Source organism: Tachypleus tridentatus, chromosome 13, assembly GCF_004210375.1.
Source record: "Tachypleus tridentatus isolate NWPU-2018 chromosome 13, ASM421037v1, whole genome shotgun sequence".
In the NCBI taxonomy this organism is placed as follows: Eukaryota; Metazoa; Arthropoda; class Merostomata; order Xiphosura; family Limulidae; genus Tachypleus; species Tachypleus tridentatus.
In genome coordinates this window covers 98480309-98498716 of record NC_134837.1, presented here as the reverse complement: position 1 = coordinate 98498716, position 18408 = coordinate 98480309, and the positions used below count along the sequence as shown (strand labels likewise).

The following is an 18408-nucleotide window of genomic DNA, read 5'->3' as shown; positions in this document are numbered from 1 at the left end:
GTAAACTAATATTGTAGTTTCGAATCTCGTCTCAGCAGATCGCGAAGTTCTGATGCTACAAGAAACTCCAAGAAGCTAATAATTATTTTTTTATTCTAAACAAACAGTAAGGAATCACTAAAAACTTGTACAAACCTTTGTTTCTGTAGCTGCAAGGAAATAAAATGAATGTAAAAACCTTTCTACGACAGCCTTTTGGGGTGTTTGTCTAGTTACTTATACTATTTAAAGTTTTTAAAAGATGTTATTTGTCCACGGGATCTAACAAAAAGAAAGATGTGTGAAAAGAGAAGGATTTTTGGAATTTTGTCTAGTTACTTATACTATTTAAAGTTTTTAGTAGATATTTTATGTCCTTGTAATCCAATGAATAGAATAATGAATGAATGGAGACGGAGAACAAAAATTTCACGAAGTTTCACGTTAAATAATATTCACGTTCTTTATCACTCATGTTTTAGGAGTTGTTTCTGTCAGTTCTCTTCAGATGAGAAAATAAAAAACACGACTTTGAACAGTATCAAGAATATCTCGAAGACATTTGTTATTCACTACAATAACATTTCATCTTAAACAATTGAATCATATTGACTTGACTCGCCTCTAATCCTTGCTTCACTGGTTTGTGACTTGTCGCTTAGACCCATGCCTGTGCATGTAAAATTACTTGAGTACTAAAACTGAACTTGGCATTATCCGCAGTACCAATAAGTTTCCATAAATCACTCACTCTAGCAGGTGCATAGTTTAAAATAAGTAGGATGAAAGTTTTAAACCATTAATATCTATGCTACAAACATTATTAATATTGGTATATTAGGAAATATGTAATTGACCACATTCTAGCAATGTAAAAACCATCTAATATCATCCCAATTATTATTTACGTGAGCATCAAATATTTTGTCAGTCTTTCATTTAGTGAATTAGCCATGTTAGTTATCGGAGACTATTTATTGCTCACTGGCTCGAAATATACAAATTGTACAATATGTATTCGCTTGTGTTTAAGTGCGAAACTACAAAAAGAACAACATACACTGCATTCATTGTAGGTATCAAACCATGAATGTTAATGTTATAAGCTCTCAAACCTACCGCTGAGCCGCTGGGAGTCATCGTACAAGAAAATGAGAAAATAATGCTTAAAACAGTTTTGTATTCTTATATTAATACAAATTAGTTTTATTTCATTGAATGAATAAATTGTAATTTCCCCGGTTGGTCAGCAATAAGTTTACGGATTTATAACGCTAAAATCCGGGATTTAATTCACCGTAGTTGTAGCGTAAAGCTACACGAGAGCTATCTGCGCTAGCCGTCCCTAATTTAGCAGTGTAAGACTAGAGTAAAGGCAGCTAATCATCACCTCACCACCAAACGCCAACTCTTGGGCTACTCTTTTACCAACGAATAGTGGAAATGACCATTAAATTAAAACGTCCCCAGGGCTGAAAAGGCGAGCATGTTTAGTGTGACTGGGATTCAAACCCGCGATCCTCAGATTACGAGTCGAGTGCCTTAATCACCTGGCCATGCCTGGCCTCGCCGTAGTGGAGAGAGTGCAGAAAGCCTATAATGTAGTTTTGCCTTACAAAACAACAATAGTAAACTCTAAACTTGACAAAGCAGAAAAAATCGATAACTCATTAAATCTTTTAATGTATACTTTACTTATAATTCTTGAGTGTGGTTATTTAACTATTATTCATAGGGTGGAGATATTTGGATATGAGACTGTGAGAATCCATTCTTAATAATTACATGCTTTTGCCAGTTAACTCTATTTTTAAAATCATTAGGATTAGAACGTCTTTAACAACGGATTAGTTCAATGTATTGACTAATTACTTGGTAAAAACAGCTGACGAACTCAAAATAAAAAAGGAAGTGCTTTCTATTAATGTGGTTAAGGCTAGGGCGAAATTTCGTTAAAATACTGTGTGAAGTTTAGGACTAAAGCAGCATACTGAAATAAAAATACGATTAAAATATCGATCTCACGAATAATACGGCATCCTTTTTTTATAAGGATGGCCATTATTCCAAATCGCTTGCTTATCGACTGCTATTTCTAGTTCAGTGTATGAAAATAAATCGGACGAAAAGTTACCAAATAAGTTAAATTTAAATATATATATATATATTACACGACACGTAAGGTAACCACGGAAAATATGATACATTCAATGTACAAACGTTTTAATTAATTTATTTATTTGTTTTGAATTTCTCATAAAACTACACGAGAGCTATCTACGCTAGTCGTCCGTAATTTAACAGTGAAAGGCTCAAAAGAAAGCAGCTAGTCATCACTACTAACTGTCAACTCTTGGGTTACTCCTTTACAAACGAATAGTGGGATTGATCGTGACATATAACCATCCCATAGTGAGCATGTTTGGTGGGACGTAGATTCGAGTCCGCCACTCTCAAATTGCGAGTCAAGCGCCTTTAACCATCTGACCATCCAGGGCCTAATAAAGAAGTCTTGAAAGTAATCAGATATGCCATGATAAAAAAATAAAACGCAAAATTTCCCTTTCACTAGTTGTAATGAGATTTAGATTGAAGAGACAAATAAATTTCACTTGATGATGAGCTTATCCAAACATTGCGTCAGAAGCCCCTGATGTAAAATTAGTAATTTCACATGAACTTCCATTTTTGGGACTTGGAGCCTTGAATAATCAGCGGTAGGTAATAGAGTTCATATCACTAAAAGTAGGGTTTAGTACCTGTAGTAGGCACAAGATAGATAATCCATTGCATAGCTTTGGGCTTAGCCATAAAATAGCAAAATGTCTAACTGGGTACTTTGGATTTCTAAAAGAATATTTTTAATAATCTGTTTTAATTACTTTTTATCAGTGTGTATGAATAAGCGTATTTCGAATATAGAGAGCTCTTTATTCTTCAATGGGATATGACTGTCTTGTGCTTTGGAGAGTATATGAATAAATATTGAATATTTCATGCTACTAGGGCATTTTTTAAATTAACTTTTGTAATTTTTATATGCTAAATATATTTTACGACTTACTTGTTGGAAATAATATTACTTTATCGGATTTTTATTGTAATAACGCTTTCTAGTGTGAATTTTACTCAGGAATTGCAAATTGATGAAGAGTTATAATTAAGTCACGATTGTTGTTGTTGTTCATTGTTAAACACAAAGCAATACATAGGACAATCTGTGCTTTGCTCACCACAAGTATCCAAACCCGATTTCTACGGGTATAAGTCCGGAGAAATGCTCTGTGCCATTGGGTGACATTAAGTTACGAAATTGATACAAGAAGCTGGGTATATACATTAAAAACATTTATGTCTAAACACACATTATCTAGTCTTGTAAAGGGTTGGACACTTTACAATAGGTCTCTGTGATTCATTGTCGATAAATTTGAACATTAAACAGACAGCACACACTTCATTTGTTTTAAAATATTTTCAAAATAAAGACAAATGTACGTACAAAACTTCGTATGCAGAGAAATTCAGTCACTTTAGAACACCCTTTGACAAGACAAATTATTTCTTCTATCTCTGTTTTTACAATACAAGCTGTGAAACTCTCTTTAGAAATCTGTAATGTTGTCTCTCTTGTCACATCTTCTTAAGCATGCTCTTTAAAACTCCACTGACGGTCTCAAAAGCCCATTACATCTAGGTTTTTATGAGGGGGTAAAGAGGTGCCTAGTACTGATGCTGCTGCAACTCAAGACTGTTTTTTCGGAAAGTTTACTCTGTGGAACACTTCCAGGAGGGCTTCTGTCACTCTCTCTCCCTCTCTCTTTGGCAATGGTATGGCTTATGGATAATGTGTCGCATAGTTGATTACTGTTAACAAATACCAGTTGCCTTTGTCAGAATATAATGATAGTGGTATGATCAAATCCACAGCTACTCTACTGAATGACTCTTCTATGAGAGGCATTTCACCCAGTGGTGCCTTGGCTACTTTCCCTCTAGTTATTGTCCTTTGACAGTGTCACATGACCTACAGAAGCTTGTCACACTTCCAATGATCCCTGGTCAATGTAAGCTGCTGGTCATTCTGTCTGTTATCTTCTTAACTCCAAGGTGTCCTCCCATAATTCTCGTATGAGCCAGCTTCATTACTTGAGTCTGGTATTTATGGTTATCTGTTGTGTAAGTCCTTTCCCCCTTTGTCTTGTTCTCGACTTTCTCCTGGGCACTGTTCCAATGTTTTTAAAGTGAAGGATCTTTCTTATGTACTTCCTTCAGTTTCCATAGGTACATTTGGGATGTTGTCTTTCGAAACTTGCAGTGTTTCATGTCTTGTTGTATTTCTTTTCTTGAGTTCTTGTGATGACTGCAGATGGCTGATCAGTTTTCTTTCTGTCTGGTTCCTCCAAACTCCTACTGCCTGGTATATTTCCAATCACCAAGTCATAGATGGGTGACGTCATACACATTGCATCAAGTACGAAGTGTCAGCCTTTATTCTCACTATGGGAAACTCTCACTGTCTTATCAATCAGTATACAAAGATGTACCTTCTCTGTCATTTCGTCATCAGATACTTGACACGTCCTTACTACTGCACCCAGTGTTTTGTAGGACCTTCACTTTCTTGTCTCTATCAGAGCCTTAATCTACTTGGATGTTACGATTTGTTGACACCTACCAAGGTTTGTTACATGCTCAAATCACTACTGGCAATGATGATCTATTTGCTAACTTGAGCTGACTTTCAGTCATACACTTCCTAATCATGAAGATAGCACTTCCTTTCGTGGTAAATCTGACGTATTGTTTATATTCTGTCTCTACTGAAAATATCATCCATGGTGACAGTCAATCTTCTTTTGTTTCTTGCTAACACAATGTTTGTAGTTTGCTCCAGCTGCTTTATGTTGAAATGTCAGCTGTTGTTTGCTGATGACAGACTTGCACTCAGTTGCAATTTGTCCTGTTTTATACTAAATATATCATCTCTTCTCCTTTTGTCCATTGATTCTTTGCAACCTTTGGTGGAATCCTGTTTTTGATCAACCACAATTCATTTGTTTGTAAATAATATATTTAAAACAAGTAACCATATGTACAAAAGTACTATAGTTGTATCTTGAGCTTTAAATAATTGTCTCTTTTTCGTTAAAGACCACACAAACGGATTCATTTTTTTTAAGATTTTTTGACAAGACAATGTATTCTCCTCCATCTCTGTTATTACCATACAAGATGTGATACTCACTTTAGAAATCGCCTGCAATGGCTGAACTGATACTCAGTCTAGAGTCCAACTTTTACTCGGCATTCACTAACTTACTTTCTTGCACTAGCCTACTCGCCCATATTCATATTTCTATTAACTACAACAGGTTATGGTGTAACAATATTCACTTAAAGCAACAGAAAATTCCAAAGGTTTGGGTAACATGACGCCAATTCACAGTAACTGTACTACGGAACAAATGATTCGTAAACAGTTACGTAATAAAACCTGCGATTAATATTTCTCCTAAAATATTAAATTTAAAACTCGCCTAATATTAACTTTAAAAAAACAGTCGTGTATATCTAACACACACACATATTATATAATGACGCACCAAGAGCAAGATATTTCTTAAAAATATGGTACATAAATATTACATAAATCGCATTTCAAGAAACGTATTACTAATAACTGACAATGATCGTTGTTCTACTGACATGTTATTGAACTACGACATAACGGTAATCGTTATGCATCATATTTTCAAGAAAAGCAGTATTGGCCTAGTAGATGATACTTTTAGACTCATCAAACATACAGGTGCGGGTTCGAGATTTGCTTCTTACGTGTTTTTTTTTCTTCTCTTTTGCGTGCTTTTCGAAAGTGCCTAATGGATTACGTTATTCTTTCAGACTTATAACATGAGTACTCATGGCTATATTAAGTAATATATTTATATTATTACCGAGTTATTTTAGTTGTTTTTTGTCGTTGTTTTTAATACACAAGGCTAAGATAAATTTAGTCAAAAACTTGCATATTCATAAATAAAATAACGTGCTCATCGTCGAAATAAATTACTGAATATTATTAAGAAACATTTTTTAAACATAACAGCATTTAAACTTTTATCCTTGGTTTTGATAAAGAATACTTAACACCATGTTGCATTGAAAGCACATTTACTGCAAAACGTTTTTTTTCTTCAAGACATGCAAGTTTTACGTTACCAGCGTTTGAAACAATCGTATAGAATGGTTTAGAAACAGGCACATTTTGAAATACAATACATCTTACGTAACGTTTAACATTAACGTATTAGTTTAGTTCAAACAGAGAACGTATTTATTCAAATGTCAGAAGAACAATTGAACTTAGACAATTAATTGACGCACTCATTTATAATATCGAGTGTAAACCAAAAAGAAAAAAAGGGCGGTAACAAATATGTTCTGCCAGGTGACATGTAGACTTACACACAAAGAAATAATTAACCAAGTTAACATACACACACCCAAGCAGAAAAATGTGGAACGTGATCATTAATACAGATCTAATATTAGCAACTTTAGTTCTATTATTTCCTAACGCTTACTTTAATAGTAACAGTCGACTGCAAAGAGATCAGAGCGAAATTTAAAAGTTTTTCAAAAATATATTCAGTTTTTCATTTCGTTTTGTTAGGATGTGTGTAGTGTTTACGTTGACAAGTTAAACACTTGGTAACAGTGTTGTTTATAACATTTATGACTGTTATTTATTTTTCATTATTTACGTATACAATATGTATCGTATTAATATCAATATAGTATTGATATTATTACATCAATGATCATGCATTTAATGATGACCAAGTATATATAAGCAGTGTAACGGATTTATTATTATATACTTATTTCAAAATCGACGTTTATGTGAGTTAAATATATATTTAGAAATGTGTCTAACTTATATTGCTAAATTTGTATTGTGAAATTCCCGCCTATTCTCTAAATTTGTAGAATATTCTCGAGCGTAAGAATCAACCACTTACTATGTGTGTATGTAAAACACTAGAGTTTTCCAGTATTGTTGCCAACTGAATTTTCAAGAACCTCGCCTTAAAGTTTATAAATCGCAACACGAGAAGAGACAGATATATATTGTTGGTTTGCCACAGTTACTATAAATCTCGGAAGCTATAATTATGATAAACGCTTATTAATAATAAAACTACAGATATCTGACCAGGAACTATTTCTAATAATCGTTACTATAAATTATATCATTGTTTGTATATTAAAATATGTCTGTGTTAAGAAACAAGATCGTGTGTATTATTAATCTTGTTGGCAAATATCATAAATTTGATACATATCGACATTCAATTAACTTCTAAATTCAAATTCAAATTTCAGTCCGCTTGAATTCGTAACATGTAACATGGTAAATCGAAGCTCGTTCAAGACAAATTATAGTACGTAACGTAATAAACTAAGGGCTCGTCTGGAATAAGTCGTAATATGTAACAACAATAACAATGCAAAAATAATAAGAGAAAATAAGATGACTCATAACCACTGTACAAATTCCAAGTTTTCTATAAATCAGTTTCTCAGTTTATCCAAACATTACTTTTAAGCTGTTTTTACTTATCTAATAACATTAAGATGTAGGTTACATGTGTGATTAGGGTTTCTCTTTTAAAGTATAGAAAAATTCGCACAGCTACCTATATTTGTCTACCCTTCTCTTTAACAGTGGTGTCTTCCACATCTTTATATCATTCTAGCCTGCTCCCGCCTGCACCTCCTTGAAGAGCACGTGATTATGTCTAAACAAGAAGGAAACAGCATGTAACCTCCCCTTATTCTGACCTCGCTTCTCTTGTCTAGTCAGCTGGTCAGTTATTTGGCTGAGCCACAGGCAAACAAAGCCACGAAAAGGCAGCAACACCACATATATCTGGCCCCCACCCTTATACCAAAGTACCTCTACCTCTTGTAATAGTGTCTACTCCTCCCTCTTTCCCCATAGCTTTTACTAGGAAAGCAACAAACTTTGCTTTTATAAAAACCAAACTTCATTTAGAAGCTGAAGAGGTCATGCTACAAAACGTCTTATGAAAAAGCAAATAAACAACGTTTTGCTGAAAAATACACACCACGTGTACGAAGTTCAGTGCGTTAAAAGACTACATAAGCGACTTGGAGTCAACTCGAGATGTGTACAATAATACTGATACTCCTTAAGTTAATTTACTTATATGCCATTTAAATATGAGAAACCATTTGGTCTGATAAATACAAAGTAAGGATGATAGCCAAGTGTGTTGTTTTCCCTAATATTTGCCATCGAGATGGTTTCTTTTCCTTAATGGGACAATCTGATAGGTTTCAATGAATTACTTTCAGAAACTACAACTTATCTAAATCTGTCGCAGCTTTGCATGTTCAAATAATGAAATAACTTACCCCTCTACGACACGACGGACAACTTCACGGTACATAGCTGCTAAACATCTTCTATAGCTCAAGAACTTCAACTCTTATTCGCTGAATACGCTATGGTAACGGACCTTCTTCACTAATATTATTCATCTCACTCCAGATGTTTCCGACATGTGATTTGGTTCGGACAGTAGTGCGTGACAATGAATCAAAATTTAATAAATTGAAACTAGACAGTCATGTAAAACTACACAGTTCTTATCACAACAGTTATGTGTAACTACACAGTTCTTTTTGACGACAGGGAAATAAGATAGCCATGCATACCTTACATAGTTCTTATCGACGACAGTGAGTATGCTGGCATACATACGAAGATAAAAGGTTCTGACAAAGATATTTTAAACTGTAAACTCACACTGCGTGAATTTAGTTATCACAGAATATGACAGATATCTCACTTTGAAAAGCTAACGTTCAATGAGATATATTTATCTGACTGCAACTGTTTCCGTTAAATATTACCCGGCAATATATTATAACACTAATACACAGTTAAAGACAGAAAACTTTATTACAATTGCAAAATATATATAGTATTTATGTAAGTTACTTTTTCTGTAGATACGTTTTCTGCAATGTACCTCAGCTTCTTTCACCAGACGTTTCAAAGTTAGCATAAATAACACAGTCAAACCTTTTAATAACCGTGAACACTATGTGGCAGTTAACTTAATACACTGATAATTAATGACTTCATTATCAGTTTTCGTATATAAACATATTTCTTGAAAACTCAGTGTTGTTTTAATTATATAGCCGTAACTATTTCTGATGTATTAGTAAAAAAAAAATATATATATATATACTTAATAATACGCTCCTGAGCCAAGTCAGATACTGATCGTAAACTTCCCTGATAATGACCATATACGTTCGCTGAAGTTTAGTTAATAGCCAGTTAGTGTGACTGCCATGTTCCGTTCGGTCAATTTTCCACGAACAGTTCGTGTACAGTTAACACTGCATATTGGTGGGCAAATCAGAATGAAGGCTAGTGTGGGTCAAACAACTTGCTCTCGAGACCTATTTTGTCTCAAAAATTCGTTCTGTTGTGCACAATAAACAACTAATAAAATGCAAAATTCAATATCGCTTTAAAATAATAATGATGCAGCTGGGAGGGGGTAAACGTAACGATAAACTCAACAGGATTAGTTTGCAGAAAGCTATTTTAAGACATAAAAATACAAAAAATATCTTCATTACTGAAATATAAATACATGCTATATCCGTTTATGAAAGAGGCAGGTATACTTCTGCATGTCTCCAAAATTATAATTTTTTTTGGGCGTGGTGGGCTAGAATTCCAAAGATTTACAAAAACGAAGAAATCTCTCCTAATATCACGAAAGTCTCAATATTACCTCTTTTTAATAAAACTTTAAAAAGATATTTAACGTTTAAAAAATGAAATCGGTACTTAGTTGTTATTAAACAACTATATTTTATAATCAGCTGGTGTACCTTCAATACACGAGGAAGACATCGTGATGTACAGGGGCCAAATCTGTGCGGCGATCTCTTTCGCAGTTTGGAAATAATCTAATATAATAACGTGGGAATACATAGGGATCAGATCCGAACACCGACCCCATATGCCATTCCCAACGGAACCTTTTGTACCCATGCTAAGTTTAACTGAAATCGATCAAAAACTGACAGCGAGACAATCTGACACACAGACAATTTATTTTATACCGAATGTGTATCAAATAGAAGGATACACTTTACGAATAGTATAGAAACTTATCATACTTAGATTTACACAACCTTTTACAAGGCTTGATAATTTTAAATATCTGGCAGAGCTCTATGATAGTGAGTTAAACTGTGTACATACACAAATAGTATTAAGATTTATGAACCAAATGTTCCACAAATTCTAATACCCCATCCAGTCGTTGAGGTTAAACTGATCTACTTACGTTTACTGACAGCTCTGTACCAGTGAAAGATACGGCCGAAGTAATCATATGATAGTGGAAGCTATATTCACATTGTGCTTGTGTCGCATTATCGTCAAATTTAACATAAACAATAAGTTTTTAACTTGATCTTGCGTGTACTTTTGAACAAGCTCAACAGAGCCAACACTAACAGTGTAACATCTCAGTTTTCACCAATAGACATTCTAAGTTGGATAGTTGCTTGCGACACGCTGTACTCTTGGATAGCCAAGTAATATATATATCTGTAATATGTTCAAGAATTTAGAACCTATAGGAAAATCTAATATGATATAGAATAACTATTTAATTATTGGTGTACTATTAATTTTAAGCCCAGATATATTCACGTTTAGTTAACTCTCTCTCTCTCTCTCTCTCTATATATATATATATATATAACTGTTCATACTTTACATATATAATGTATGTATGTATGCATGGTGTATTTCAGCTGTCATATGTTTTTAACGTTGTAATTGTTCTGTTTTTGAATTAAGCACAAAGCTGCACAATGGACTATCTGTGTTCTGCCCACCACGGGTATCGAAAGCCGGTTTCTAGCGTTGTAAGTCCATAGACATAGTGCTGAGCCACTGGGGGGCGTTTAATGTTGTAAGTTTGCTTCGCACTTTATTGAAAAAGTGACAGATAAAAAGAAGACAGACATCAATGTGGTGATGTTCTTTGTTTTCTCAGTTTATAGCAAAGTATAAAAAAACTATTTTCATTTAGAGCTGAAAATATAAATCAGAAAGTCATGCTGAAATATTTAATTACTAGTTATATCTTTATTGTAAGTTGAAATCCTCTATAAACCTTCCTTATTAACACGAATTACTGATTAAATTATTTCAAAGTTCGTTCACCAAAATCTCCTAACATATCTCTCTACTGGTTGTCACATAAATACGAGTTTTTCGGAATATTTCATCAATAAAACATAATACTTCATAGCCATGATGTTTCTGAATATAACTTTTCACTGGCACGCAAAGTACTATTTTTTTGTGTAACTCACATAGTACACATACTATTGTGAAAAGTATAGAGTTTTGTCCTTCTGTATAATGTTGATGACTCACTTGGTGGGTGTAACCCTCTTTCTTGTGATGGTAAACAAAAGAAACAAACACATTTTATTAGGGTTAAATCAACAAACATAAGGTATATCTTACTTGGAGAGAAAAGGTTTAATGCATGTATAGATCATACAGACAGATGTATCACTCAAATGTACATTACAAAACGAAAATGAGGGATTGGTGGACAGCCACAATATCGAACTAATCCAATAATTACCTATTATTAATAACCAGTATGAGTAAGCACACGCCTAGCGTGATTACAGTCCTTACTTAGTTGTGTTGTTTACGCAAATTTGGGGATGTGTTAAGGTGATTGTAGTCGCTCTAGCAACTGGCATCTTTTTTGTCTTACGTGTACAACGTAACTACATACAACATTTCAAAAGTTAATCAGTCATATACGAATTACGACTATTTACTTTATAAATTTTCAGATGATCCAGCATTGTTTTAATATAAACAAATCTGACTACATTTACTCAAGGCGTGTTTTTTTAGCACTCTTATGCACCGTAATGACATTCTGGAGTACACATTAACGTTATACCCAGTTCTATCTTTCTGAAATCCAAGAACATGCTTTCTCTATACTTTCATATACATTTCATGTTTCTCTACAAACTGAAATTAAGTATCTTCAGAATACTTAATTATCGATTTTTCTCAGGTCAAACGCCTTACAAATCCGTAAAATTACACAATCTTTCTCTGTCGATATGACTTTTTTGATACTTCAAGATGATACTTGAATGAACAATAAGTGGGCGCATAAATACTGGAAGTGTAAGAAAAATCTTGAATAAACCAGTCATGCAATTACCACTAGTCATAAAGTGCTTCTGCAGTTTACATGCTCATTTGTCCGTCTATTTTGTTTACGTTCTATGTCTAATATAATAATTAAAATAACATTGTCCTCATTAATACTTTGTTTATCTTGCTCTATGATGTGAGAAGATAATTCCTAATGGTTAGATTTTATCACCCACGATTCGATTTAGCTTCGCTATTAATCAAATAGCGCAATGCAGAGAATAAAAATCCCTTGCGAAAAATATAACTTATAAGGAACTTTTTTTTTGGAAATAATAGAAACAAAATATAATAAATACTAAACTTCGGCGAACGCGAGAAAAAGCTAAAATGTTAACACTTCTTTGTTTACGTACACAGTGTGTGATATATAATTATTTTTCAGTTCACCTTCTCCTGCTCTTTTGAAATACATCAGAATCGTATGTATACGGAATAGCTTTTTGTTTTTTTGAGAAACTGGTTTCATTTGCGGAAAATAGCTTCAAGTCACTGTTTCAAACGGGACTGATTTCTGAGTTCGACTGAAACCTTCCTTGTTTAAATAGGAATACTTTATTTGTAGGCTAAATAATTAACATTATTTTAAACTATCCACTGGCTAGTTGTTATTCCTAAACTTATTAAGACACGTAAAACTGTGGCTGTGGCAAATAAACTCAAGCGTATTTCATGTAATAGTAACACTGAAAATCTTTCAATCGATATTCAACGTACACACGCTTTAATGATAGTCCCGCGGATACTTCAGTTTTCATTTGGTATAGTATGAAATAATAACACACACACACACACACATATATATATATATATATATTGAGTTTTAACCCCACGAACAAGAACTTTGGCAAGTAAGTCTCGTACAAAGCAACGAAGAAACTTACCTACTACTGCAGTGGAGAGTACGGTAAAAATCAGGCCACTCGCTAGGGTTTCCCACCGCGTTCTTCGTTGTTTTCTGTGTAAAAGAGTGATAGGTTGACGAAGTATATGTTTCATAAATAATCTCAACATTTTCAAAGTCAAAACAGTCATAAGTAGACAGTAATTTACTAATAAATAATCAATGCGTGCTTATTCCCGAATCACAGTTTTTAAAACGGAGATTTTGACGACATTGTCGCCTGTTTGTAACCATCTACTCCACGCTGACAGCCGAGTGAATAGCAGTGCTAAAAAGTAGGCTTAGCTTTGTCAACAGACAGCTGTGCTAGTCTAACAGGCGTCTGAAGAATATGGCAGAGCCCTGTTGAATATTCGGTAAGCTTTTCCAAGAACCAATCAGGATGCTTAAAATAAATAACGAAACTATTGTCAAGTGAAGAGAACCAATCACTTTATTTGTTATGTTTATACCTAATAAAACGTGAGAATATTTGAATTTGTCTTTAATACGATTCACACATTTTGAATGACAACACAATACGAGATCCAAAACATAAAGTGTAACATCAATATATTATATATGATTTCTGACCTGTCAGTATAATACTTTACCAAAGAACAAAGTATTTTTCTCTATGTATCTATACATACAAGTTTTCCTTGTTACAGGTATTTAATCTAATCCCACTATATACACAAGAAAAACGAGTTTTAGGGTACATTTTAAAAGGATGAAGGTACCATTTAGCTAAATTAATTTTCTCTTAGATTTTTCTCTTTCACTATCTACATTGCTAAATAAAAAGGTGAGGAACACTTTGTTAACTTACCAAAGGGGCCTATCTTATTAAGTTTGTTTTGTAAAGTAGTTTATGAAAAACAGTACATATACAACTAACACAGTGTGACAATATCTCCTAATGCGCATCCAAAAGTCTGTTATACTCCATGTGCATCCTTTCTGTACTTTTACGACACAAGTGACATTGGTTTGAAATTAATTTGCAAATTATTTTCCTTTTCCTAGATGATTAATAGATGCCCTCCCACGGAAACCTTATGAAAACATGCCATCGTGTTGGAATATTTACCTGTTTCCTAACTATATTAGCAAATGACACTCCTCTCCTGGTACGTATCAGTTGAAGTTCGTGTCAGTGCAAGGTACACAGTTTAGTATTTCAAATAAACAGACACAAACGTTTCACTTTCTTCTTTAGTTAGGTAGTGTTTAAAAAAATAACCTTAATTAGTAACTTTTGTAAATATAGTTGCATTTCATATCTGTACTATAAAGTAGCTTACGGGACAATTTCTTTGTGACGAAAATTTTCCAACTTCTAAACATTTGATAACCATGAAACTTTAGGGGGTTCTAGGGTATGTTGCAGGAGTATTCTAAAACAATTTACTTTATTAATTTTCTAATTTTATAAGTTTGAAAGCAATCCAGTTTCCCCACTTGCTTATTGCTTTAGTGCCAGCAAATGATGAACACGCACACCGTCCCGACATTCACATGAAATTAATGAAATAAATACCTTTGATACGGTACTTACAACTCGTTGTTGTTATTATTTCCAGGTGAACCGAGAGTAAATGAACAAATGTAACAGTTGAACGTGCATATTTGAGGATTCATTACTAATTCGACAATTTTAATAAATATGTAGTATTCTGTTGTGATACATTTGCACTCTACATCCAGAGGACCTATGTAGCAAAATGTCTGTTTGTCTGTCACGTTCTGTACTTCTGAACGGTTAATCGTAGAAATATACATCTATATAAAATTGCTTCTTCTCAATAGTATATTACAGGAAAGTCTTTCCATTTGTAATTCGTAAAATTTCATATCGATATCAACACAATCCGCCAACGGTTAGTCTGAGAAAAAAAATTTCTAAGAAAAAATATGGTTATTTCTGTAACGGAATTTCTCAAGAAAAAAAAAAAAAAGGAACTTCCTCCATTGACTGATTGAAATAAATATTTCACAGATAGGAGTATAGACGGAAAAACGAATAAGGAGAGGTTCGTGTTTGAGTATATATTTGTTGTTGTTTGGTTTATGTATTTTTTTCATGTCGATATTATGAATATGTATGATTTTGTTTTATCGTGTCGAATAAATTGATTTGAATTGAATTGAATATATTCTCTTTCGCACACCTTATGGAAAGACGATTGTGAAAAAGCGCTCACTTCGGTGGCTGTCTTTTCTTTCGCTCAGTGAAATGTCAAGGAATAATGGCATCTCCGCGGTTATTTAACAAATCTAAGCGAGCGCTTTATTGACTGGATGCACCAGTTGCATTGTAATCCAAACATTTCTGCCAACAACATATTGTAACCATTCTCCTTAGCTTAAAAACAAATAAAAGTAGCACGTGGAATGACAAAACACTGTATTTAACTTGCCACTAGACATTGGTATTATATATACACTCTGATTCAAGGAATTAAGTTGATCATACATTTCATATTTATTCGTCACCTGTTATTAAGAAAATCACTGTTGAACTGTTTCAAGGGATATTTTCTAGTTCTTAACTAGCTCGATAATTTGAACGAATTTTTGGTGTTTTCTTTTGTTACATTTGTTCAAGCTTACTAGTCTTGTCATGTTAACTCATTCAGTTATCGACGTTTCGATAACTGTTTGGTGCGACGGGAATTCGAATCCGCGACCCTCATATTATGAATCGAACGCCTTAGCTTACTTGGCGGTGCCGGACTCTTCTAATATCAGTGAGTTATGCGGAAGAGGTTTAATCTATATTTCTACTCCCCTCCCAAAAATAGGCTTAGCTGTACTCAGAATTGTAACCGTTTCAGAAGAGAAAAAAGTAGTTCATCAAATTAGTTTTATAGTTTCGAACGTAATTTGATTAATCTGTCAATATCAAATGACTCGGTGAAAGCTCAGATATTATTTAGTGTCAGGAGATTGACCATTTTGATGGCTACAAGAGGAGAATTCCTGTCAAAATTTAAAATATTTAATTGATGTTTTAAGAATAACACAAATAATCAGGCATTACTCAAAGAGAGGGATGGGAAATATTAAAATATTTCAAGCCAATAAACTCAAGATAACTGAAGAAAATGACTAAAATTCCTATAATTCTAGGGCGATATAAAAGAAAACAGCACAAACACTGCAGAAAAAATACTGCAAAATAATATATGATACTGTCGATGCAACGAACCATAATTATACAGAATTTTCTTGATGAAATGCATTAGACAATAACTCAATGTTTGAAAGCAACGACATTGAAGAGATGTTACAGTATATTTCGTAATATCAAATATTAGGACTATAGAAATCGTTACAACTATTGGCCTTACACACCCGACGTCAAACATTCGTTTAAGGTAATGTGATACTATATTGGATAAAGAGAAAAAACCAACACATGCAAAGGATATTAACAATTATCGACTTCTTTCGAAAGATAAAAAAAAGATAGTAAATTTTTCATCGGGCATTTATCTGATACAGTATTGATGAAGGATCGTTAGGTCTGTCTTTTTGTAGGACATTCACAGCGTGAATAAAAGTAATACAAAAAAAATTGTGCGAATAACTGCCACAATCATGATGATGGATCACTAGAGGTGTTCTTGCATAGAATACTTGCAACCTAAATAAAGTATGGTAAATTCCTAGTGTACATTTAAATGCCACAATATAGATGATGGACCTCCTGATCTATCATGTTAGAGAACAGATTTAGTCTCAGTTCACCCAGGTACGTAATAAATGGGTCGCAGTTATAGATCAAAATAATTATAAGTTTGTTCATCAGCACATAACGTTTGCATATCAGCTGTATCTCTGTGTTAGACAATTAAACATTGAGTTATCATTTATATTATATTCATTTTATTACACACAGAGTACTTCTCCATGTTATAATCCATCAAATCAGTAAAGCAAATATATCGTTTTCTTTTTTAAATAGGTAAAGAAAATTTTCAAACTGATATATATTTTTATAAATAATAACGAATTTATTTTTATTCTTTAAGAAAACTTACTATATATTACTCTTAATTCACCAGCTTTAAAATAAATTACTGTATATATTTATAGCATGTTTAATTTTTCCTATAACAGGTACTTCAGAAAATTATTTCGAACTTTACTTTCTCCATGTGACATTCTTTTCATTCATTGTTTGAAAAATGTATAAAGTTGCGAGAAATGTGCGTCATAGTTATAAAATATTTCATGTAAAACATCCTTCAGAAATTCAAGCTGAAAGAATGAAATATAAAAAAGCAGCTGATTTCATGAAAACATTGTGTCGCATGTCGTAAAAGTGCTAAAACTGCAGAATAAAACTATCAAATAATATCAATGTTAGACATCACAAAATTTACATTTTTATTTTACTTTTGTGAAACTATGTATTTAACTTTCATTAATTCCTTTTCCTCAGAGAGAGTATAATACATTACACATTCACAATACAATTAGGCCTGGTATGGCCAGGTGGTTAAGGCACTCGACTCGTAATCCGCGGGTTCGAATCCCCGTCACATCAAACATGCTCGCTCTTTCAGCCGTGGGGGCGTTATAATGTTACAGTCAATCCTACTATTCCTTGGTAATAGAGTACCTCAATAGTTGGTGTTGGGTGGTGATGACCCGCTGCCTTCCCTCTAGTCTTATACTGCTAAATTATGGACGGGTGGCGCAAATAGCTCTCGTGTAGCTTTGCGCGAAATTCAAAACACAATACGAATATTTTCTGTAATAAGTGTCATGTGATGAGAGTTTTTGCTGGCTGCTGTTTTTGATACTAATAAATATCAATAGTGTGCGATGGTAAGTTTTAAACTAAAATACACTAGCTTATACGAATATTACAGCAAGATTTGATTTGTCTGTATTTTATGATGACATATCTTTCACCTTGAGTATCAAATCTACGCTAACTGGGATCGTTCACAAAATATGATATAAAGTATTTACAGGCATTTACTGTCTTTGAAAAGTAAGCTGATGTTGAGGATATTATACAATTGTAAATGTCTGGGTGATTTAAAACCGGAATATTATTCCCAATCACACTCGTGCCTTTTTAACTCTTTGAATATTGTTTTAAAGGCAAATATGAATCATTTATTCTCAGTAAAGTTTTTCTGAGAAACGCCTTCTACATTATTTATTCTACTGTTTCACTTCATTTGTTTCTGTT

The 18408-nt window shown here is 33.3% G+C and overlaps 1 protein-coding gene across 4 annotated transcripts in view; it reads right to left on the bottom strand.

Moving 5' to 3' along the window:
- Positions 1-13517, bottom strand: part of LOC143237305 (neogenin-like) — a 199780-nt gene extending 186263 nt beyond the window's left edge. For all 4 annotated transcript variants that reach the window (XM_076476399.1, XM_076476404.1, XM_076476400.1 and 1 more), the window contains exon 1: positions 13195-13517. In XM_076476399.1, the coding sequence (XP_076332514.1) occupies positions 13195-13345 (151 nt within the window). In that variant the 5' untranslated portion in view covers positions 13346-13517. The remainder of the gene's footprint in view (positions 1-13194) is intronic.
- Between the last annotated feature and the right edge of the window lie 4891 nt (positions 13518-18408).